General features: G+C 38.2%; 3 protein-coding genes across 5 annotated transcripts; 1 reads left to right on the forward strand and 2 right to left on the reverse strand.

Moving 5' to 3' along the window:
- Positions 1–11,857: 11,857 nt before the first annotated feature.
- On the forward strand, positions 11,858–15,140 carry LOC137608647 (ubiquitin-conjugating enzyme E2 G1-like). Of its 3 annotated transcripts, none has more exons than XR_011038212.1 (6): positions 11,858–12,159; positions 12,604–12,706; positions 12,806–12,903; positions 13,881–14,072; positions 14,287–14,399; positions 14,547–15,140. XR_011038212.1 is itself a non-coding variant. In XM_068335160.1 (6 exons), the coding sequence occupies exons 2-5, from the start codon at positions 12,625–12,627 to the stop codon at positions 14,371–14,373; spliced, it is 441 nt and encodes a 146-aa protein (XP_068191261.1). In that variant the 5' UTR covers positions 11,858–12,159; positions 12,604–12,624; the 3' UTR covers positions 14,374–14,399; positions 14,547–15,137. The 3 variants fall into 3 exon arrangements, 2 of the variants coding, with proteins under 2 accessions (XP_068191261.1, XP_068191260.1); XM_068335160.1 differs by having other exon boundaries at positions 12,811–12,903; positions 13,881–14,059; positions 14,547–15,137; XM_068335159.1 differs by having other exon boundaries at positions 13,881–14,059; positions 14,547–15,133.
- A 133-nt stretch (positions 15,141–15,273) lies between these two features.
- arpc3 (actin related protein 2/3 complex, subunit 3) lies at positions 15,274–18,185 on the reverse strand. Its single transcript, XM_068335158.1, has 7 exons — positions 18,063–18,185; positions 17,601–17,700; positions 16,759–16,835; positions 16,366–16,434; positions 16,024–16,150; positions 15,634–15,728; positions 15,274–15,524 (listed from the first exon to the last, which is right to left on the reverse strand). Exons 1-7 carry the CDS (start codon positions 18,066–18,068, stop codon positions 15,462–15,464), a joined length of 537 nt encoding a protein of 178 aa, XP_068191259.1. The 5' UTR covers positions 18,069–18,185; the 3' UTR covers positions 15,274–15,461.
- A 108-nt stretch (positions 18,186–18,293) lies between these two features.
- On the reverse strand, positions 18,294–21,070 carry gpn3 (GPN-loop GTPase 3). The gene is made up of 8 exons (XM_068335157.1): positions 20,954–21,070; positions 20,693–20,801; positions 20,123–20,290; positions 19,633–19,757; positions 19,308–19,423; positions 18,886–18,982; positions 18,665–18,793; positions 18,294–18,564 (listed from the first exon to the last, which is right to left on the reverse strand). Exons 1-8 carry the CDS (start codon positions 20,999–21,001, stop codon positions 18,499–18,501), a joined length of 858 nt encoding a protein of 285 aa, XP_068191258.1. The 5' UTR covers positions 21,002–21,070; the 3' UTR covers positions 18,294–18,498.
- Between the last annotated feature and the right edge of the window lie 1,491 nt (positions 21,071–22,561).

The following is a 22,561-nucleotide window of genomic DNA, read 5'->3' on the forward strand; positions in this document are numbered from 1 at the left end:
TGTGCAAAAACACATACAACCAATTATCAAATCAAATTTAGGGGTGTATTAAAATGTTCTAACCCTAACCCTGTTTCTAACCCTAACCCTAACCCTAACCCCAACCCTAACCCATGTTTCCAGATCGCAAAATTTAAATTGCAATAAGCTGAATAAACAGCAATAGCTTTAGCGACTTAAAATTGAGTCAACGTCCCAGCTTCTTTTCTATTTTTATGTTAATTTAATTAATTACATTCCTCTGTGCAGCCATCACTTTGTTGCAAATCATCCAAAAATAGAAATTATGGCCAAAATTACAACATTAAGACCTAAGATCTTAATTTTGTATGATACGGATGGAAAAGGTCTGCCCAGCCCCACGACAAAGAGCATGTCAATAATAAATGTGCACACACAGATAATAACCCTGTCTCTGATTAAGTTCATCACACCATAATTCACTCAATTCAAATAAAAGCAGATCATTTAAAACATAATCAAGTGGAAGATTCGATAGAGGATGGACTTTTAGTTTAACCCATAAGTCACAAAAATCGATCAGAGGGGATGAGCAAAATGGGAGCTGCCAGAGAGCCAGTGAATGATCTATCACAGGTCAGACTGATCATTTCATCATGGCATTTCTGAGATCAAAACTTGTCAACTGGAAATTTTGTCATAAGTTTTGACCCTTTGGATCAATACAAATTGACAGAAAGAGTAAGCATCTGCTTACATCACTTTTAATGGAGAGTTAGCACTTTTGCAATAAAATTTATGTTATTCGTATCGACGGAAACATAAAATAGAATTAAGCCAGCCAGGCAGCCAAGATAGCTTACCATTATGGGTAGTTGCATGTGGGAATATGGCCAGAGTGAGGTATTACCTAAATAAAGCTTTCCATCCATAATGGCTTGCAGACAGTGTGTAAAACTATAGAGTCTTGCACTTCATAATGGTCTTAAATCATTTGTATTGATTGGCTTGAGAAAATGAATATGACAGGTGAGGCATAGGAGAGAGCATTTAGAAAAGAGAAACTGTCAGTGTTTGTGTTGGTATGTAAAGAAGGAGAAAAAAAGAAGACAAGGGCAGAGACAAAGACAGGCAAGTTAGAAAAACTCAAGGTAAGAGAGGAAACAGGCAAGTGAAAAACTGACAGCGAAGGCATGTCTGTAATAGAAAAAACCAACAACAGAGAAAGACAAAGACACACTGAGTAAGATGAATTGAATACACCCATGCATCCAGATAATGATGCAGTTTAAGCACAGGTTTGGCCCTCCTCCAGCTGCTCCTGGTCACCGGGAGGTCAAGCAGGTTACATTCATCAGTAAAGCAATGCAGGATAGATTCTTAAATGGTCTGATTCCTCCCCTTCCAGCCACTACAGAGTGATGACGGCCTTGTTTGAGATAAAGGCCGATCCATTGGTCTGATTTGTGGCCTGTGGTGCAATTTCAATACCCGTCTTTGACTTGATAGATGAGGGCCCTGTTTGATAAAGGGCCAATTTACCACAGGGCCAATAGGGATGAAATTGCACCAGTCGCCTTTATTTTGTTCTCTCCTCAATCCACAGTAAAACAAGGCTGGAGGCAGAACCACATAATGCAAAGTAGGAGCAGGGAACACAGAGCTCTCTTTGCTCTTTTGACTTATGGCAGATATTGAAGCCATCTTTCACTGTAAGCAAACATTCTGCTTTGACAACAGGCAGTCTTAAATACATAGATATCGGGACATTTAATACGACAAAGGCACCTTTGGCTGAGGACTAAGCTACTAAATATTAAGCATTCTAATCATTAGGTCGAATTTGTAGGACTTCAGCCACTCGTCTAACCTCCCTGTTGACTGAGATTTACACTCAATCCAAAAACAATAGATTGATCTGTACTTCTAATTCTAACTGTGTGATACAGCAAGTAACTCCTCCAGCTCCTAAATTTCAAATTGCACTGAAAGACCTAGCATCCTGGCTGAAGTCTCTGGAGGAACGAATGATCTAAAAATGTGAATGCATATCTTCTTCATTTTCAACAACTCATGCAAAAAAATATCTCCAAAAGCCTCTGTGAGCAGCATCCTCTCCTTTTTTTCAGTCACAAAAATTATAGTAATTAGGATCATTTGTTGTTGTTTTTTGCTGGGTGGGGTCTAAGGGTCACCATTGGGCTCTGAGAGGGTTCTTGAGCATTTCCGTCATATTATGCATTATGATTCCACTAGAATGTGTGACTTTTACAGTAATGATTTTCTTACTCTTTCAATAATGAAATTTCTGAAAGCCAAATTCAACACAGCCTCCACCACTCCTTGGAGAAACTAAGCATTTTACAAAGAGGCGTTGTATATGAGCAATAAATGCCACATTTCAGTGGCAACCCTGTTTCATTGTGTTACTTTATGCCCTGAGGTCCAACCTTTCCAGGGCTGATATTTGTAACACTGTGTCTGAGGTTACAAATGCTCCAATCAAACCACAGCCTCTGCTTATCATCCTCGGTCAACCTGAGACATAGAAATCGAAACACACTGCAGAAGCACTTTTCCTCTTGGTTTTCAGTACAGCAAAGTAACTAATTCTCATGGCAGGGAAGAACACAATGTCCTTACATCCATGATGTGGTTAGAAGACCTAACTAGCACAGCGCATTTGGGAAGGATAAGATGTGCTCTGGAGGATAGGTTTATACAGTTTAATAAGAACTGGACACCTTCCATATCATACCTTGCAACTACAAATCCTGTGCAGCACTATCTAGCACACACACTGCATTGTAACAGAGGTAGCTGAAGCATGAGAGGTCCCTGTGGGTGGAGTGAGGTGGGAGGAGAGGATGTAAGTAAGGGAACGATAGCAAGGAATGTGCAAAAGGGATGGGTTTAATAAGGGAAGACAAAGGTGGGATTGTGGGTGAGGGCTTTTGACTTGGTATCCTTCCATTACTTTAATTAACATCTTATTTTTCTATTTTTGTTTTTTTCACTCAGATATATCTTTATTTTATTTGTAAGGTGTCACGACTGAGCGCATTTCAGTGGGCTGCCTCCCACTTTGGGTATCTTTGACTCAAAAAGGTTTGAAAACTACTCCATAGGACAAATCTACAAAAATAAATAAAAACACAAACATTTATTTCTCTTGACAATTTTAAGACTATCATTAAGCAGCTGGTGATTGAGGCACATAGTTGTTTTTCTCAAGAGTCCACTGTGCTTTGGATAATTGCCTCATTCGTTTTATTGTGAGTTTTTGTATTGTTGTCGTATACATTGTGTTTTAAGATGACGAGATTTGTTACAGTTTGTAAAACAGATTTATGATTTCAATGGGACCTCAGGGTAAAATGTAGTTGAAATAAAGATTTATAAAACATGAAAATAATCACTATTACTAAATAATAACTGCTATGGTGTTACTTTGGCTGATCGTTTGAGGTTTTTGGGGGAGATTACCAATCAATCCATGCCCCATTGATTCATGAATTGATCTTGGAACTTACAGTCATAAACAAACATACCTGATGTTGGTTTATGTCAGTATCCCCTTGAAAAACATGCAAAGAGGACACGCTAAAAACATCCTAGACCAACTGAAAGTAACCAGATTTCATTTTAGATACTGAGTGTTTTTAGTGTTTAAATGTTGTATATTAATCAATATACAGTTTTCCTGCCAAAACATTAAACCCCATTATCGGAACCAAATTCCCAGTGGCCTTAACGTATATTATCAGATCAGACCCTTTTTTGGCCAAACCTCAAACACTCTTAAGATACTTGTGTTTTAAAATTGTAAACCCAACTCCAACAAAGCTGTCATCTTATACACACAACTCAAAATTGGCACACATATATTTAATTATGCAGTCTGATTAATTGGGTGGGATGAGTCAGTTCAGAGTGCACATGTGACAAAGGTGCATCCATCAACAATACACACAAAAACAGATGTGTGAGAAGTGTACGAGGACGAGGAAGAAGAGGACAGAAAAGGGCAGCTATTGAAAATAGTGTCCCTGCTCATGGGATGTCAATATGGGAAGCAGGACAAACAGTGCAACCCCAATTTGACCAGATTCTCTGCATTATCGGGACATATGCAGAATAGAACAGGCAATTGTTTCAAGTGACATACTGTATTGTTCATTTAAATACTGCGTGGCTGTATGTTTAAAAGTCCTTGTTCCCCTTTTGTAGAATTGTCTGTGAGGTGAATGAAGTCCTCTGGCTGGACCCAACACAAAGATATGATGATTGAGAAAGAATCTCATGGACTTTGATTGTGCAATAACTTGCATCTCTTTCCGTTTTGTTTTTGTTCAGATTTTTTTTCATGAAATGTAGATATCACTTTGATGGTTATGTTTTTTTGTTAAATGCATTTACAATAAACATTTTATGCGAACTACATTCCCCAGATACCATGTCCTAAATTATTTTATGTAGTGTCTAATAAACACTTAGTTTGGTTTTGAACAATGAAAATGTGGAGGTGATGGTTTGATTTTAACAGAAATGTCTGGGGTTTTATGAATGAGGTTTGAATTTTTTGATTTGTGCTCAAAGTTTTGATTAAATAGCTGGAGGGTTACTATATTATTAGTGTAATCTTTTCATTCATTCATCGTCAAATACTCTCTTTGTCTGCCTTTGCGGGGTACTGGAGCCTATCCCAGCTGACTGGGGGCGTAAGGCAGGGTACACTCTGGGCACGATGCCAGCACACAACAGGTCATAATAATTGATGCTACAATATTTTTTTCATATACTAAAATTATTAGTGGTCCTGTTTACTATTTAAAACTGTTTCAGCTTCAGCTTTCTTTCTTACAGGAGTCCTGCATTGTTAATAGCGTTATGTTCTGGTGTTATAGCTGCCTCAATATGATTACATAATTTTTTTTCAATCAAATGGTCATTTTAACTAATTGTTTGAGCTAGTCTACAGTCTTTCCTCTGAGTACAAGTATCCCCAGTTGTCTACTACTCTATTTATGATTTGAGAGAGCAGCAACATAAAAAAGTCAATTGTAATGAATGTGTGGGAGCAAACAAACACTTCAGAATGAAACGGTCGATGAAAGGCTACAGAGATATATTTGGTATGTGTGAAGTAAATGGAAATGTTTTTTTAAATCAAATATAAGTGTCTGATATTTCTTTAGAATACATTGAATAGAGATGTATTCATGGTAGAGGCATAATACGTTTACACCATCCATTGTTTTTTACTTTATCTCACCACCCACATTCATTATCATCACGTTACAGATGAATAAATCAAAAATTTGCTTCTCAGACAGAGGTTATCTACAAACTCTGGAGTTCCCTTGTACTTTCTTTCAATTCTCACGTGTGCACTGAAACATATCAGAGATAAATTGATTTTAGAGTTGATCACCAGCGTCTTTTGAAGCAGATGATACATGAGGACCTGCAAAGAAACACTCCATTAAGAGGGATTTGATATGAAATACTTAAAGCAGGAAAAAGAGATCTCGTCCATTTAAAATCAATGGTACTTGTGCTCCCTGTATGAAGGCTTCTCTCCAGAAGACCAGATACGATACCGCATGATTTCTCAAAACTAAATTATTATTTCTATGTATAATGCTCTTTCAGGGGTAATTAAATTTAGTTTGCACATTCTGCATTTCTTTCAACTACCATGCATTCATGAATAATTTCTTTTGGATATTATTTTATCCAGGCCATCCTTGTTTTCATCCTCCAATCATGTTAATCAATACGTTTTCTCTGTGTCATTACTTGTTGCGTATCAGTATAAATGAATAAATGGGAGCATGGATGAATACTGAATGAAAATAGAGTCCCTCATTCAGGACCACCAGCTATTCCTGGTCATGAGCCTGAGGGGGCCCACTGCCTATTACTTTACGAGACGTTGTTCAGTGATGGGGTGATTCATTTTTGTAAGCACAAAGCAGTACATATTGTCCTAGTTTTCAACAGTATGTGCTACAGCAGCAGTTTTAAATGTCCTGCACTGAATTGTCAACAAGTAAAACATCATCAGGGAGAACTGTAAGGGGTGTTGTGTATTACCTGTATTTCATATCAATTTGCAAGAGATGTTCCATAGTGATTGTGTGCACTGCCCCATCAACCCTAAGACAGTCTGTTAGCTTGATATAAGCTCATTGCTTTAGTTGGGACATCGCTGTACCAAGAATGTACAAAAAGGGATCTTTGGCTATTTAAAGTTCCTGAATTGACATTTCAGAACCCCGAGGGCTTCTCACGTGAATGAACAACTTATTTAACATATGACTGTACCTGCAATTATCATTTTCTCAAGTTTAAGAGGAATGAATGGACATGATATGATATGTAACAGATAACAGCACAAACATCCTTTAGCCCACAGTATGGGGGAGAACACAGTGATCATGTCAAGGTTTCACGGTAAAGACATTTAGCTGCAATATCCTCCTGTGTTATTAAATTATTACATAACGTATTGTAAAAGCAATTTCTGGAAATAAAGTTTGAATGCAAATGTATAAATTCAGTCCATACGTTATAAATTATGTTTCCAAAAGTATTTTCTATTTTCCCATCTCTTTTTAATTCACAGCCAAGAAAGTCATCAAAAAATAACAAAATACAGAAGTCTTGCTTGTGAAATACACTTTATTTTGAACATCCTTGTGAATTCTAACAATTTTTATAACTCTGTCCTAATCTGGACAGACACGGTGATATTGTGAAACCCAACTGTGATTCATTGACTGTACAGTAACAAAATTGGATTTATTTACCAGCCATTTATTAATCATTTTGACTGCCTCACTAATTTCCAAGCCGATCAGGAGCTGGGGGGGCTCCTCTGATGTTTGTGAAGGATGAGTGTATTTAAATCAAAGCCGGATGTAATCAGCCATGCAGGGTGTCGAGCTGTCCCTGAGGGATCAGATACTCCATTATTTAAACCAAGTTATACCAAAGAGAAACTAAACACAAATGGTTAAGAGTTATGTGGGACTGTCAAAATCAGTGTTACATTTGTGATTTCATGACCTATCAGATTGGTTTTTAGATTTTTTCTGTGTGTTGTATTTTATTTTATTTTACTAGCGGGAACCTGTTGAAATTCCATGATAAGATAATAATATCATAGCAAACATATGAAAACAAACTTATTGGTATTATAAACTAAGCACACCCATCAGAGTTCTCCCACCAGCAGGCAGCACATCCCAGTCTGACCCAGAACTGGCATTGGAATCTTTGATGAGGAATGTGAATGAATGAATAAATGAATGAATAAATAAATATAGAGAAGAGAAGAGAAGAGAAGAGAAGAGAAGAGAAGAGAAGAGAAGAGAAGAGAAGAGAAGAGAAGAGAAGAGAAGAGAAGAGAAGAGAAGAGAAGAGAAGAGCAGAGAAGAGTTTGTGGTGTGATTACTGTAATCTTGGCAAACTACAAGGTTCTTTACACTGTATATGCCAAAGGCTATCTGTAGTTATGGATAAATACTGACTCTGGTACAGCTTAACCTATTTTCAAAAACATTGTTTAAGTTACTCTTATCCAAGGGCTGCATGAGTCACATTCCATTCCTATCCCTAGGTTAAATGTCTGTCTATATACACAATGTTAAGGCTACATATGACTACTCCTGTTAAATTAATCTTGGTTTCACACTGAAATCTTTCATTGGTTTAAGTGGATAACCGTACAAATCTGGAGGTAATGTTCGACTGTAGCAAGAGCAAAAGTCCCTCAATTCTGGTTTAGTCTATGTTAGAATGAGCCAGAATTTGTGCAAATGTTTAGTGGCTAAGAAGGGTTTGAGAATGTTTAAGCCCTGAATTCAAGTCTAGAAAACCCTCAAAAGTACAAGGATTGGGAGATTCATTGAAACTGAGACTAGACTTCCACATAATGGATGAGAGGATTGAAATAACTTCAGAATAAGTGATTTTTCTTTCTTTTTGTTTTCATTTTAAATATTCTCTGCAAATGCAATAGAACTCATGAAGGTTTATTGGAATTTATCAAATTATTTAAAATTTAATCTAAAAAAAGGTATTGCGCCAATTTTATAGTTTGCTTTTTCCATTAAAATATGGCAATATGTAAATAAATAAAACAAAATAAAGTAAACAATATATTGAATACATAATCTCTAAGTAAAACACTAAATGGTGGTGATTTCACCTGATGTAAATAATTCTAATGTAGAATCTAAATTTTCAGAGGAAGCAGAGTGTTTGTGTCCCAGAAAGAGAGGCAAGGTTATGTGTAACTATAAGATTGCAGATGCAGTTCCCCAAATGACGAAGAAAGATGATGGATGGGGAAAGTCATGTTCTTATCTCAGATTTCTCTTTTAAATTAATCATCAGCGGGTGCACTTGACTGCTCTCTTATGTGGGTTACAAAACCAGACAGTACATAAAAGCTCATGCACAGTAATGTTCTTTGGAAAGAAGAAATAAGTACACTGTCAAAAAATTAGAATTTGCAGTTGCACGTTGTTGTCTCAAATTGTCATCCCTGTCTCAGGCAGTGTCTCGCCATATAAAGTGTGGATCACACTGCCATCTATTGAAAGGTTATCAACACTTCCTGCGCTGGATATTTTTATATCATGACAAAATATCATTGAATGCTTTCATTTGCTAATTAGTGTGAGTCTACACTGAAAATATAGTTAAAATAGCCTTTACAAATCTCATCTTAGGTTTATGTACATGTTGACATTTAAATAGTGTGACACCTGAGTTATAGACTAAAAGCAGTAAAATGACAAAAGGTTATATTCTCCTTCTAAAGGTCCTGCTCAGGGTTATGACAGAATCCTTTCCATTTGGTGGAATCTGTTGAAGCCCCTTCAGACTGTTAGTTAAGAAAAAAGCTAAGAATGAGACAACAATCAAAATAAAATGTATTTAAAACTTAGTGAAGAAAATGTTTCAAAATTCTCACTGACTGTGATACAAGGATTTTCAGCCTTCCTCTCATTCGCCTACAAACTGCTGTACAGAATCACAAATACCTCATTGAAAACCTACGATCACTTTTGAAACCCACACAGCCATTCAAACCATTGTTTAAAAGATTTAGTAATAAAAAGAAAAGATAAACTTCAAACAGGAGTCTGTGTTGGTGGATCCACTTCAAAAGCAAACAATCAACAAAAGAGTAATAAATGCCAGTTGGCTGGATTGGCTGGATTTCCATGTAAGTTGTTTTTATGTGTAATGGATAAAATTTCTATTTAGTGGTTAATCACAAAATTACATGTTAAAATTAGCTTCATATCCTCACTTCTTACTAAATTAATGGTTTCAAAGTAGATTAGATGCGCTTTAATTTCGCTCTTGTGGGCTTACCAGAAACTGTCCAGGTAGTAATTGGAGCTCCTGATGATGAGATAGAAATAACAGTACTTGTAGATGTAGATAACAACCACCGATACAGAAAAGGTCAAACGGTTACTGCAATCAATACTTCTCTCCCTGATGATGCATGAGTGCACATGGCAGATTTCACCACAATAGTTTTGACATTTGTGTGTCAAAGACTGCAAAACACAAAGATAGCAATGAGCACAAACCCTCTGCTCCCCTCAGCTTTGAATAAATTAACTGGTGTAATATCATGAGCAAAGTTTGGGCACTAAATCATTGTGACCTTTTTTTTCAACAACTATCATAGTCCCGTGAGGGTGAATAATTCCACTAACCCTCAGTGGAATACTGGTAACAACCTTTCCACTAATTGCTTTAGCACCATGATAGTGACTTTCTCTAATCTGCCAATGTTGCATTTTCATGAATACTAACAATGCATATTTATTTATAGTGTGTGTTGAACAGTGTCACTGGTCAATTGTGCTGAATCATCAGCAAATTGAAAACACAGTGTGCAACCTGACAGTCAATTTTAGAATACATTCAATATATTATACTATACTATACTATACTATACTATACTATACTATACTATACTATACTATACTGTACTATACTATACTATACTATACTATACTATACTATACTATACTATACTATACTATACTATACTATACTATACTATACTATACTATGCTATGCTATGCTATGCTTTACTATACTGTACAGTACAATAGACTTTGTTTAGTAGCACTTCAATTTTCTTTCCGCCAGGGACAGATTTCGTAAACATTAGTGCCTGAAATGTCTCTCTACATTCACTTGTATAGAGTGTCACTCATAGTTCCTTTTTTTATTGTCTCACCAGGTTTCATATTTTCACATGTACAAACCAATCACCAGTCCTAGGTACTTTCCAAGGCAATTTTGTAAAGGCACAATCTTCTGTTTCAAAGTTTTTCTCAAAGGAAGAGCTGTGGGGTAAGTAAGTCCTTCCCCTCCTCAGTTTAAAGAATATCAGCAGAAGACTCAAGTGTGGGTTTGACCTCACAACAGCAAAAACAGAGGTCTAATCAATACAACAAATTACCTGCTATTAGCCACTGCCCAGGGCCCTGCACCATTTTCCTTGTGGGATGAATGCAGTGTTTGTTAATATGCACTAAGGAAAAGGATGGAAATTTCCAAAAATGCTGTACTATAACAAAATATTTAATTGTGCCAAACAAATGTAAACATACAGTCATGATAGTTTATTTTGGGGTATTGTGCTCAATGTTTCATTGATCCATTTCCTGATACTTACCCAGGGGCAGCAGCAGGCTAAATAAACAGTGTAATCCAGAAAGCTTTCTTTTGCAGAAGTTTTGAAGCTTCTCCTTTGGAATTCCAAGGCTTTCCAAAATTAATTATTAAATCTGGAGAAGCAAGCTTGAAAATACAAGATAGGGGACTCTATAAGAGAGATATGAGAGCATAAAACATCAATATGTGAACGGTACATACTGTATATGCAATACCACTGAGACATGCAATGCATAGCATACTAGTCTTATGTTAACCACATAAGCAAGGAGAAATCAGAAAACAGCTTTGTGATATTCTGGATATGGATTACAACATGGCTATTAACAAGGAATTATCATTATTAGACAATTAAAGGGAAACCAAAAGATTACAGTATTATACCTGTATAACAGAGGGATGACTAACCAGTGTTAGTCAGTCAGTCATCTTCAGATTACCACCGCTATATCCGCCGCGGCGGGTCACGGGGAGCCGGAGCCTATCTCAGCGGCATAGGGCGTGAGGTGGGGGACACTCCGGGCACGGCACCAGTGCACCGCGGTAACCAGTTTTAACTTGAATAAAACAAGTAACACCACCTCCAGATTTTTTTAGTCAGTACAGTGGCAGCTACCTTTCTTTCCTATATCCTGAGGCATTTTAGAGTTCATAGTGATACAATATTGAATGGGATGTAATAAATGAATAGGTGTAATGACTGTGAAGTTTTTGGTAGCAGCAAGTGAGAAAACATGAGAAATTATAAAAATTTGATAAAATGAATATGTATCCGAATATAAGGGGACAAGTTAGTGAGAGAAAGTATAGTAATCCAACCGGATATATATTTTGTAGGGAAGCAATCCTAATTTAATGGCCAATGAAGTAGCCGAACTTTTATACAGTACCGTGTTCTAAAAGGTGTGACATTGATTTGTACATAGCATGTCTTTGAGGAGCTTAATTTGTAACATGATTTTCCTTGAATACTAATGACAAAAACAAGCAGATAAGCCTCTTAGATCAGCGTTATCGTCTCAGGACCAGACATCAGGATACAACGTTGAGAATACCAATAGGGGATAGGTGTAGTATTCATTAAAACCGCAGGAGGCAGTAATGAGCTGTTCAGCGTTTAGCCCACTACAAAATTACATGAAGAAGATACGTTCTGTCTTATCGTGCAGTTTATTCCCTGTACAGGCCTCACAGGCGGGACTTTAGCCACTTGTTTTCCTGATAAGCAAATTTCAGGACAAAATTACCAAGGCTCGCTTGTACCACTTTTTTTTTCCCGTTTTGACTCATCTTATTGGTATTGTCGGATTGGAGAAGCGTGGAGTCTATTCGTCACTAACTTTGTGAAATAATTAAACGCGTTACAAAATTGATTCGCTGGCTTTCATTTCAGTTCCGATTTAAAAGATATTACGTGGTCAGCAGCTATAAAAATGACGCAGCGGTCCTCGTTGTTACTACACAAACAACTAGCTGGTAAGTATAGTGACTGTTTTTGCTATTGTTACATATTGGACTGTGTATTATTATCGGTAATACTGAAGTTTTTATTAGAGTAGACACCGCGGTCCATTTAGCGTTTGCTTCCTTTTCTAAGCTAATGTCCGTGACGTAGGGACCGGCTCGTGACAGCTCGGTTCCAATGCACGTGGGAACCAGACAGCTGGTAACAGTGTCTGACACACTCAGATATTGCTCAATGATCGCTCGCGTTAATTCTAATTTCCCATACAATCTAACTGAAGTTGATGTACTAGCATGTTGTCTGATTTCATTTGAAACTATTAGAAAATAAGTACATAATTTGTTGTTTTTTAATTGTTTTACCGTCTATTTCCGTACAGTACATTGAGAGCATTTTCAAATCAAAGTTTAAATTACATTGGTTTGGATTAAAATTGATCTTGATGTGAATTTCAGAGCTTCGAAAGAATCCAGTGGATGGCTTTTCTGCTGGTCTTGTTGATGACAGTAACATCTATAAGTGGGAAGTGGTTGTCATCGGGCCTCAAGACACTTTATTGTGAGTTCTTTTTCAGTGAACTTGCATTCCCTCGTACCCAAGCTGCATTTTTACACGTGGCCCATGGTTGTGTTAACATTACCCATTGTTTGTTTGTAGTGAAGGTGGATTCTTCAAAGCAACCTTAACTTTCCCTAGTGACTATCCTATGAGGCCACCCAAGATGAAGTTCATCACAGAAGTCTGGCATCCAAATGGTAAGATCTTCTTCTTCTTCTTCTTCTTTTCCTTTCGGCTTTTCCCTTCAGGGGTCGCCACAGCGAATCGATTGCCTCCATCCAGTGCTTTTGTGAATTGGTGTGTATTCAAGAAAAGATTTGAGACATTTTTTGTCAGCAGTTTGTGTTATTATCAGTTGGACTTTTTTAAATACTGCTGGTATGTGCCAAGAATGGCTAGCCTATAACAGTCAGTTAAATGTTATACAGTATATATCTATTGTAAAGCATATAATTTTAAACCGCATGGATAAAACATTAATTCAATTTTTAAAAAAGAACCCATAAATGTTTTTTACAAATACAAATATATCATTTTCCAACCATTATTCTACGATAAACATCCGTTGCAGACATTTCCAGTCTCTGTAAAGGTCCAGTGTGTAGAATTTTAATGCATCCAATTACTTTTAGATTTATACCTTTACACCTAGATTCTTTTGTTTATTCTGTTATTTATTCTGATAATTTCTCTCGTACTTTCCAAAGCAGTCTAACTGTAGGAAAAGCAATTTTCCACTCAGGAATCAATTTAATTTTCAATGAATTTGCAATTATACTTCACCTAACAGCCCATGAGTTTGAATAGCAACAGAAATAACCTCATCACGCAAAAGGCCCATTGTGTCATGAGCATCTTCAAGTCAAACAGCCTCGGTTTCTGAGGCATCTACAACTCTGTCTAACACACACACGGGTTTTATATTATACTGTATGTTGTTGAATGTGACCTCGTTATTAAGATGCCACCACAAACACCCAGAAGAAAAGAACTCACAGATTGTGTGTCTGGGACACTCTGGTTAGGATATAGTTTAAAACAATTGCCTTACTGAATCTGGTAGTTGGCACCAAGATTAAAATGTATTGTTTGTTTTTAAAACAGGTCCAAACCTGCACTGTATAATGTGATCTGCTGTAACACAAAATGTGTGATTTTTTTTTTCTGTTAACAGTTGCCAAAAATGGAGATATCTGCATCTCCATCCTGCACGAACCTGGCGAGGACAAGTTTGGCTATGAGAAACCAGAGGAGCGCTGGCTGCCAATCCACACCGTAGAGACCATCATGATCAGTGTTATTTCCATGTTGGCAGACCCCAATGTAGACTCTCCTGCTAATGTTGATGCCGCAGTAAGTGACAGCAGTAAGTTAATTTGCAACCGTTAAGATTTGGAGGCATTCACATGGAGTGGTCGTATAGTACAAAATATGTTAAACGGCTAAGAAAATTTCTTGCAGTTTAGTCTCACCTTCCAATGGAGGTTTAATGACATAAATTAGTTAATGTATTTGTAATAGGAGTCTTTTTGTAAAGGCTAGGAAGCAGAAAGAAAATGATGGTGTCTAATGTCTTACAGAAAGAGTGGCGGGAGGATCCTACTGGGATATTTAAGAAAAAGGTGGCACGATGTGTGCGGAAAAGTCAAGAGATGGCTTTTGACTAAAGTCTTACTCATCAGCAGAAAAGCAGGTATTGGCCAGGGGGTCAGCATATTGTATTTGTTCACATTGAGATGCATTCTGGTTCAGCTGAACATTCCTTCAAAACAATTTTTGGTGTTGTAGATATGCAGACAATTCATCAGTGGTGACCAGACTTCAAACTTCATTGTTTCAGGTTGCTACTGCACATACAGTTTGGCTCATGGTTGCAGTGAGGTGGGCTCCATGACCACAGGGCACAACTGGAAACATCAACCAGGCACTCAGAGAAGAACATGTCTAATCCCTCCCTTCCCTTCTCCTTTGCATCTCACGTTTTATGAGTTAGTGTTTTTCATGGATCTGTCTGAATGGCTGTGGCATTCACACTGCCCAGTGTTATACTTACTTCCAGGCAGATTATTGGGTTTCACTCAACAGAGAAGTGAACGCATGCGCTGTTGTGTACATACCCTTTAGATTTTACACATGATCACTTCTGATAAATGTCCCATTTTTTTAATTTACGTACTTGATATTTATTTTAGTTTATTTTAGATGTTTTTGGGTTTTCATTTTGCAACACTGAGCCAACAAATTTTTCATTTGCAATTATGCACTTTGAAATTTGTAAGTGCTCCCTCTCTCCCAGAGGATAAGGGTTATCTGGTAGTCTTGCCTTAACTTTTCGTCTTTGACTAAAGGCCTGCTTCTGAAGGCAAGCTTGAAATCCAAAGTACTATTGTGGACAAACCAAAGACGTTACACCACCAATAAATGTATTTTTAATAACCTCATTGTGTTTATTAAAATGTTTTTGTCCTCAAATCTAAATGTTCATATGAATCCCTTCCATCCACCCCCTTCTGCACACCAATGCTCGTGTTTTTCATGAGTTCAGTGAAATAAACACCATACAGGACTTAACACACTCCATGACAGCTTTATTGAATTAAGCACCAGCTCAATTTGGTCAACATCCAGAGATGACATATTCTTTTAATTGAAAGAGTATAAAATCCTCTGTGCAACACAAAAGCACATCCCACCCAACGAAAAATCCAAAACATCCATCTTGCAGGTGTAGAACAGAAACTGGTTCCAGAATTGTTCACTGTCCAGGAGCAGACAGACTTTTATTCATGAACTGCCTCTTGACAAAGCAAATCCACCACTGGGGGAAAAAAAAATCTTGTTAGAAAACTTAAAGCCTGTTGTTTCAGATGATAATCTGATTATCTGGTGTGAGGTTTTCTATTTGTATATACAGACGCCGGCCTCACCTTGCTGGGTTTGTCTGTCTGGGGATCAAACACCCGTTCGCAAAGTCTTAAACCAGTCTCCTGGCGAATCTGCTGCAGGTATGCCCTCATGGTCTCTGAAGAATAAAAGACTGTTTTTAGCAACATTATGAGGAGAAAAATTACATTTCATTCATTACATATTCAAAACAGGAAGGGGGGCTTCCACCTTGAACCCTGTGTCAGCTACATGTTGCCAGTGACAGCTGTAACTCACTTAAGAAGCTAACATGGATGTGTGATTTAGGGAAGGCTAACACATCTGTAATGGTAACTAAATATCCAGACCCCTGTTTGAGTCTGATCTATAACAACGCTGTATGTAAACAGAACAGAGGTACTATCAGATGAGTTAACGCTGCTGGTTCTTACCTTCCTCCTGCTTATTTGTAGGTTTAACATACATGGCATTAAGAGGGAATCCAGGCTCTCCAGGGATGGGAAAGTTAGTAATGCCCAGAGTGTACATTTCCTTCTCTCCCTGGCTTCTAGAACCACACTGAGCAAAAATTAATAAAATGTGTTATTTATCTGGATCCATTTGGATGTAAATCCGAGTACAGTATTTTATTATTTTCTCTTTATGTGACAAAGTAACTTCACATCCTAGTATCACTTAAAGAGGCCATAAAAACCTTCTGGTTGGTTCCTGTGAGTCATCAGCTGCTAATACAGAAAAAATACCTAACAAGTTAGTGTAAATATGAAATTTACCTTCTGTAGCCTTTTTAGACATTCCGAGATGTAGAGGGTGGTATAGATAAGTGTCCTGTCTGCTTCATTCTGAAAAGAAGCATACAATACTGGCTGAGGTCCCCAAAGTTGTTCTTTTAAATTATGTGAAGCATAAATGTTTAGTTTTGTACAAATCTAGCCACGTATAAACAGTTGCATAGGTTGGTTGCATAGTTCATATCCTGAACAGCTACACATAGCTGACGGGAAAGAGAAGAGACAAGCTGGAGCTTGCGGAGGAACAAAATACACAGACCAAGAAATGAGGAAGAGAACACACACACACACACACACACACACACACACACACACACACACACACAAAGAAGATAGCTGTTTAATACACAATGTGAGAATTAATGCACGCTTTACCTTGATTTCATAGTTTTTAAAGAAAACGTTGGCCTTGAAATAGTAGATAGCCTCATCAATGATGTCTAAGTCGACGCCTGAAAAAAGGAAGGTGATACAGAAAGACTTTACATTAGAGATGTTTTAAAACAAGTTCAGTATACACGCATGTAGAGGAAGAGCCATTTCCCGTTTTGGCCAAGAATAGCTTCACCCTCATCAACGCAACCTGGAGGAGGTTTTGTCTACGTTTGCTGTCTGGATGGATGTTCAGATTTTTAGGTGAACTGTTTAACACTTAAACATTATGAGAGAGGGCACTTGTTATTTGGTTGTTTTAACATTGTGTCTAATTCAATCATCAACTTTTATTTATACAGTGCTTTATCACTTCATACATTTCAAAGCACTCTAACAGAGAAACCCAACAGAACCCTCCAGAACAGGCACAATATCTTTAGAAATAATTAAATGTAAAAAAAACAACATGCATGGACAACTCCTGACGTCCCATCACTGGGCACGAAATACAAAATATCTTTGTTGTGACATCTACAACCCAGAAAAGCACCTCTTATTTTGCAGAAAATCAAACTATTTTTCTGCAGTGAATCATATCTTTAAGATGGAAACTAAAAATCAAGATATATTAATGGATGAACTTGAACTTTGTCGTCCATTCGGTAAATAGAACCAATGTTGAGACACATGCATCAGGAACTGAACAACAACTGAACATTGTAATAATTTACGATAACAAAAACACGTTAGAAAATCAAAGTGAATATATGGAAAAGGATGCAAACGACAGCAAGACTCGACTCAATCTTTGCGGTCATCGAAATAACCTTACAGAAACTCACCGTCTCCTCTGGCTGGCCCCTTGAAGTGAGTCTTGATGGGGAGTAAAGCCATGTTCCCCACCAGCCTGTTGTCGGGGGCCATCAGGTTTGAGTGGTACGCCTTCAGCACAGAACGAAACGCTGTCATCCATTTGGTAGCTAGTTTTCGTATAGCATCGTCGACATCTCTGCTACAGTCAATTTATGCTAAAGCTACGGTAGCCTAACACCAAATACTTTGCGTATCATGAAATGTCAAAGTACAGAATAATATGCAACACAACAATGAATACATATTAAATGTGCTGTTGAATCTGTAAATTGTGAGCAAAGCCCAACATACCTAGCTAACTATGCTAACGTCATCAAAGCTAACTTTAACTCGAAGGCCCTGATCACAGCGCCAAGTTTTATGCATTCTTTTAACTTAAAATCGCACGGTTTAGGTTTCTGATTTCAAACAATCGTGTAGGATTTACTCACCGGCATGTTGAGCGTTTGATATCAGTCCAACTGCTTTAGAAACAGCTCTTACACTTCCAGTCCTTACTTCCGCCTGTCCCACCCTTCGATCTTACAGGAAGTGGCTAATTGTTATACAGCGTAGCTGCCACAGGGTGGCGCCAACACCCACATTCTCCATAAAGGAACTCAGTTGTATATTTTTGTAATATTTTTATTTAAAAATATATATAACAAATATATTTAACAACTCTGTAAAGATCAACATCGTCCTGAAATACTATAACAGTCACAAAAAAATAAAATGATCTTGTGAACACTATTAACAGAAGAATAAATGATTTTTGAGAGTCAGTCTTCTTCTTGCTAAAACAACTGTTTTAGGGTCTCCCAATAACATTTTTTCTCCATAGATATTGATGCAGTGAATCTTTTGATGCTGGTGTCACAATAATCCTCAGCTGTCAGCTTTGTCTTGAAAAATCTCATCATAATTTAGGTTAGACGGCTCTTCCTCAAACTCCTGTGCAAAAGAAGTGGATAACAAATTACTTATGATGACTTACTGTATCATATCATGAATTTTTTTTCCCAATGTTTTGCATTTAGGTTTGTTCGTTCACCTTTGGCTCCTTGAACTCCAGGTCCTCACCATACTGTATAGAGAAGTCAATGTTTTGGAGTACTATGTTAATGCCTTCCTCATCTGTACGATCAAAAGGGAGGAATCTCACCATACTGTAATCATCAATCTGGACAGACAGACAGAAGATTGGTCGCATTAACTTAATTCAACATTCTGATCCAAAACAAAATGCAGCATCAGATTAAAGGCTTCACTTACCACATTACAAATGGCTTGAGTCAGTTTCTTGAACTTTTGGCTTCTGATGGCATCAGAACTATCTTCCATCATTGAGTACATATCTGGATCTAGGTACCTGGTGAAAATGCAAACAAACATCAAGAATGCTTGTGGTGACTGAAAAATCCATTTAACTTATGAGCTCCAAAAATAAAGAACAAAATGATACCTTTACCCCTTCCCTACACTTAGGTTTCAAAAATGGAATGAGCTTGACACTGTTTAAGACGTATACTTAGTAAGGGAACCTAAAACACTCCACAATTAAAATCTGAATTTTCAGTCAGTATAACCCTGCCTCTTTTTGGGTCTTAGGAGAAACAGTAGGGCATCATTTTCTGCAGTTTTCATGTGAACCGAGAACACATAACAGTGTTGCACTGGTCTTATGGGAAACTTACTTTTCAATTTCCTTCTTGGCTTTGGGACTAAGCAAGTCCATTTTTGTCATTATGTTAACATGAGGGATCTCCAATGACACCATGGCACTCATGGCAGCCATGACTCCTGAGATGAACTGCATTTTGAGAGAGAGAGAGAGAGAGAGAGAGAGAGAGAGAGAGAGAGAGAGAGAGAGAGAGAGAGAGAGAGAGAGAGAGAGAGTCATATTACAAAATACTTATTTATATTACAACTTAAAGTAATGCTGCATAAGGAAAGTGGTGTGTTAAGACATAAAGGGCACTCAAACAAGCAAACTGAAATGCAAGAGGGTTCAGCTGTTACCTTAAAAGACTCCACCATGAACTGGGAGTCCACCAGAAAGACTCCACACACCCGAAACTCCCATTGTTGGAGCTGATCCACCAGCTGCCTCATCACAGGGAGATGCGTGTAGAGTTCAATCTGACCTGCAAAAACATGTCATTCAAAATTCATGTGAGAAAAACACAGCTCTGAAACTCTTCTTCTTCTTTCCCTTTCGGCTTCTCCCTTCAGGGGTCGCCACAGCAAATCAGTTGCCTCCATCTAACCCTGTCTTCTGCATCCTCTTCTCTCACACCAACTACCTTCATGTCCTCTTTCACTACATCCATAAACCTCCTCTTTGCTCTTCCTCTAGGCCTCCTGCCTGGCAGTTCAAAACTCAGCATCCTTCTACCAATATATTCACTATCTCTCCTCTGGACATGTCCAAACCATGAATGAAAACTGGAAAATGCTCTTGTAACCTCCATTTTCCTTTTTACTCAAGTGGTCTTGCCACAGTGCTTACCTGGGCAGTCAAACAGTATGTAGTCATCCTCTACATGGCCCAGGCTTTGCTCCAGCCAGTCCAAGTTGTTTGCAAAGTACTCCATGCAGAAAACCAAGCCCCCATTTGGGCCAAATCTGAGGGACTGGTCCTCCATCACGTCATCCACCTGGATGAGCTCACGGATGTCTGACATAAAAACAACGGGTATGTTAAAAAAGAACAAAACACTTAATAAAAGAGTACTATAAGATTCAGACAATTTACCTCAATTTTGTCTTGTCTCACTTCTGTCCACAAACAAATATCAGCCATAAGACAAATATTGTGTTGCAATATTATAGTGTACTGCGTTTTAAAAAATATACAATTTGCGTTTTTCTGTATGTGAAGTAATTCATTCATCATTTTTAAGGAAACTATATCACAGAGCTGTTTGTAATTCAGTATAAGCATGTAATAATAGTACACTCTCCATTAATCTGGTGTCTTCATTTTGTAACCCGTCCGCTCTGAGCTATGAACGGCTAAGTTAAACCCTTCGAAATTAGGCTTTAGGTTCCCTCTGAGAGATAAACAGAATTTATTCACCTGCCATGACAGGATAGTCAAAGTGCTCGGCAGCCGGGTCCAGGTTGACCACTTGAATTGAGCGGTTTATTGATTCTGAATGCTGGACCATGGTGGCACAGTAGGTGCTCTGAAATGGAATATAAAATTCAGGTAAGCAACACACACAGTGCGACTGTAACACTAGTCTAGCATTACGCAGAAGACCTAAAAATGCTCTAGTTTAGCTCAACAGCTTATCATGGTATTTCTCGGTTTATAGCTGAGTGATTCGTGATTTACCTTTCCGCTCCCCGCCGGCCCCATAACTAGCTGGGCATACCGAGGCATGCTGCCTCGAGAAAGTGATGTTGTGAAGTTAAGGTTGCTAATGGAGCTAACAACCTCGCGTCACAAATTGCAAACAGGAAGAGGCGTTCCTGCTTTTCGATATTCTGTGGAGACCATTGCTGTGATTGGTTCGTTTTGTAGAAGAACGCCTACTTCTAATAGCGCCATATCCGGTAATAGCAACGCCCACTCTGTTATGACGGTAGAAAAACGCCCACGAAGAAGACAAAGATGATTTGATTTTGATTTCTACAAAAACACTTTTGCACACAATTATTTTACAATTTTACATAATATGAAAAGTGCTCAAGTTCTTCAAAGTGCAAAAAACCATATATGAAAAAATAAACATACTCAGCAGTTTCCACTCACTTCTTTCACACCTCCCACAGGAAGAAGAAGATCATTGATTTTGAAAAGCACGTTTATTCACAAAAAACAAATTAAAAATAATCACATTCACACAAAATCCAAAAAAGATACACACGTTTTTCCTCTCCCATTCTCATTCTTCTCCTTTCAGCTTTTCCCTTCAGGGATCGCCACAGCAAATCAGTTTCCTCCATCTAACCCTGTCTTCTGCATCCTCTTCTCTCACACCTACTACCTTCATGTCCTCTTTCACTCCATCCATAAACCTCCTCTTTGGTCTTCCTCTAGGCCTCCTGCCTGGCAGTTCAAAACTCAGCATCCTTCTACCAATATATTCACTATCTCTCCTCTGGACATGTCCAAACCATCTCAGTCTGGCCTCTCTGACTTTATCTCCAAAACCTCTAACATGTGCTGTCCCTCTGATGTACTCATTCCTGATCCTATCCGTCTTGGTCACTCCCAGAGAGAACCTCAGCATCTTCATCTCTGCTACCTCCAGCTCTGTCTCCTGTCTTTTCCTCAGTGACACTGTCTCTAGACCAAACAACATCACTGGTCTCACCAGTTTTGTACACCTTTCCTTTCATTTTAGCTGAAACTCTTCTATCACACATCACACCTGACACTTTTCTCCACCCATTCCATCCTGCCTGTACACACTTTTTCACCTCTTTTCCACACTCTCCATTGCTCTGGACTGTTGACCCTACGCACTTAAAATCCTCCACCTTCTTGATCTCTTCTCCCTGTAACCTCACTCTTCCACTTGGGTCCCTCTCATTCACACACATGTACTCTGTCTTACTGCGGCTAACCTTCATTCCGCTCCTTTCCAGGACAAACGTTCACCTCTCTAGCTTCTCCTCCACCTGTTTCCTGCTCTCACTACAGATCACAATGTCATCTGCAAACACCATAGTCCATGGAGATTCCTGCCTAACCTCGTCTGTCAGCCTGTCCATCACCATAGAGAACAAGAAGGGGCTCAGAGCTGATCCCTGATGCAGTCCCACCTCCACCTTGAACTCCTCTGTTACACCTACAGCACACCTCACCACTGTCTTACAGTCCTCATACATGTCCTGCACCGCTCTAACATACTTCTCTGCCACTACAGACTTCCTCATACAATACCACAGTTCCTTAACCATTAAAAGGAAAAATTTGTTAAAAGAGCACCGTGAT

Source organism: Antennarius striatus, chromosome 15, assembly GCF_040054535.1.
Source record: "Antennarius striatus isolate MH-2024 chromosome 15, ASM4005453v1, whole genome shotgun sequence".
Classification (NCBI taxonomy): Eukaryota; Metazoa; Chordata; class Actinopteri; order Lophiiformes; family Antennariidae; genus Antennarius; species Antennarius striatus.

Bases quoted from the DNA above. Each gene is read 5' to 3' on its own strand.
- LOC137608647 (XM_068335159.1), top strand. From the start codon at position 12,117: ATGACGCAGCGGTCCTCGTTGTTACTACACAAACAACTAGCTG. The intron at 12,707-12,805 runs GTGAGTTCTTTT...GTTTGTTTGTAG, and splicing joins GGGCCTCAAGACACTTTATT to TGAAGGTGGATTCTTCAAAG. The intron at 14,060-14,286 runs GTAAGTGACAGC...AATGTCTTACAG, and splicing joins CTGCTAATGTTGATGCCGCA to AAAGAGTGGCGGGAGGATCC.
- arpc3 (XM_068335158.1), bottom strand. The intron at 16,151-16,365 runs GTAAATTTCATA...ATTTTTGCTCAG, and splicing joins GTCTAAAAAGGCTACAGAAG to TGTGGTTCTAGAAGCCAGGG. The intron at 15,729-16,023 runs GTAAGAACCAGC...TTTATTCTTCAG, and splicing joins TACAAATAAGCAGGAGGAAG to AGACCATGAGGGCATACCTG.
- gpn3 (XM_068335157.1), bottom strand. From the start codon at position 21,001: ATGCCTCGGTATGCCCAGCTAGTTATGGGGCCGGCGGGGAGCGGAAAG. The intron at 20,802-20,953 runs GTAAATCACGAA...ATTCCATTTCAG, and splicing joins GGCCGGCGGGGAGCGGAAAG to AGCACCTACTGTGCCACCAT. The intron at 18,794-18,885 runs GTAAGTGAAGCC...CTGTCTGTCCAG, and splicing joins CTCAAGCCATTTGTAATGTG to ATTGATGATTACAGTATGGT.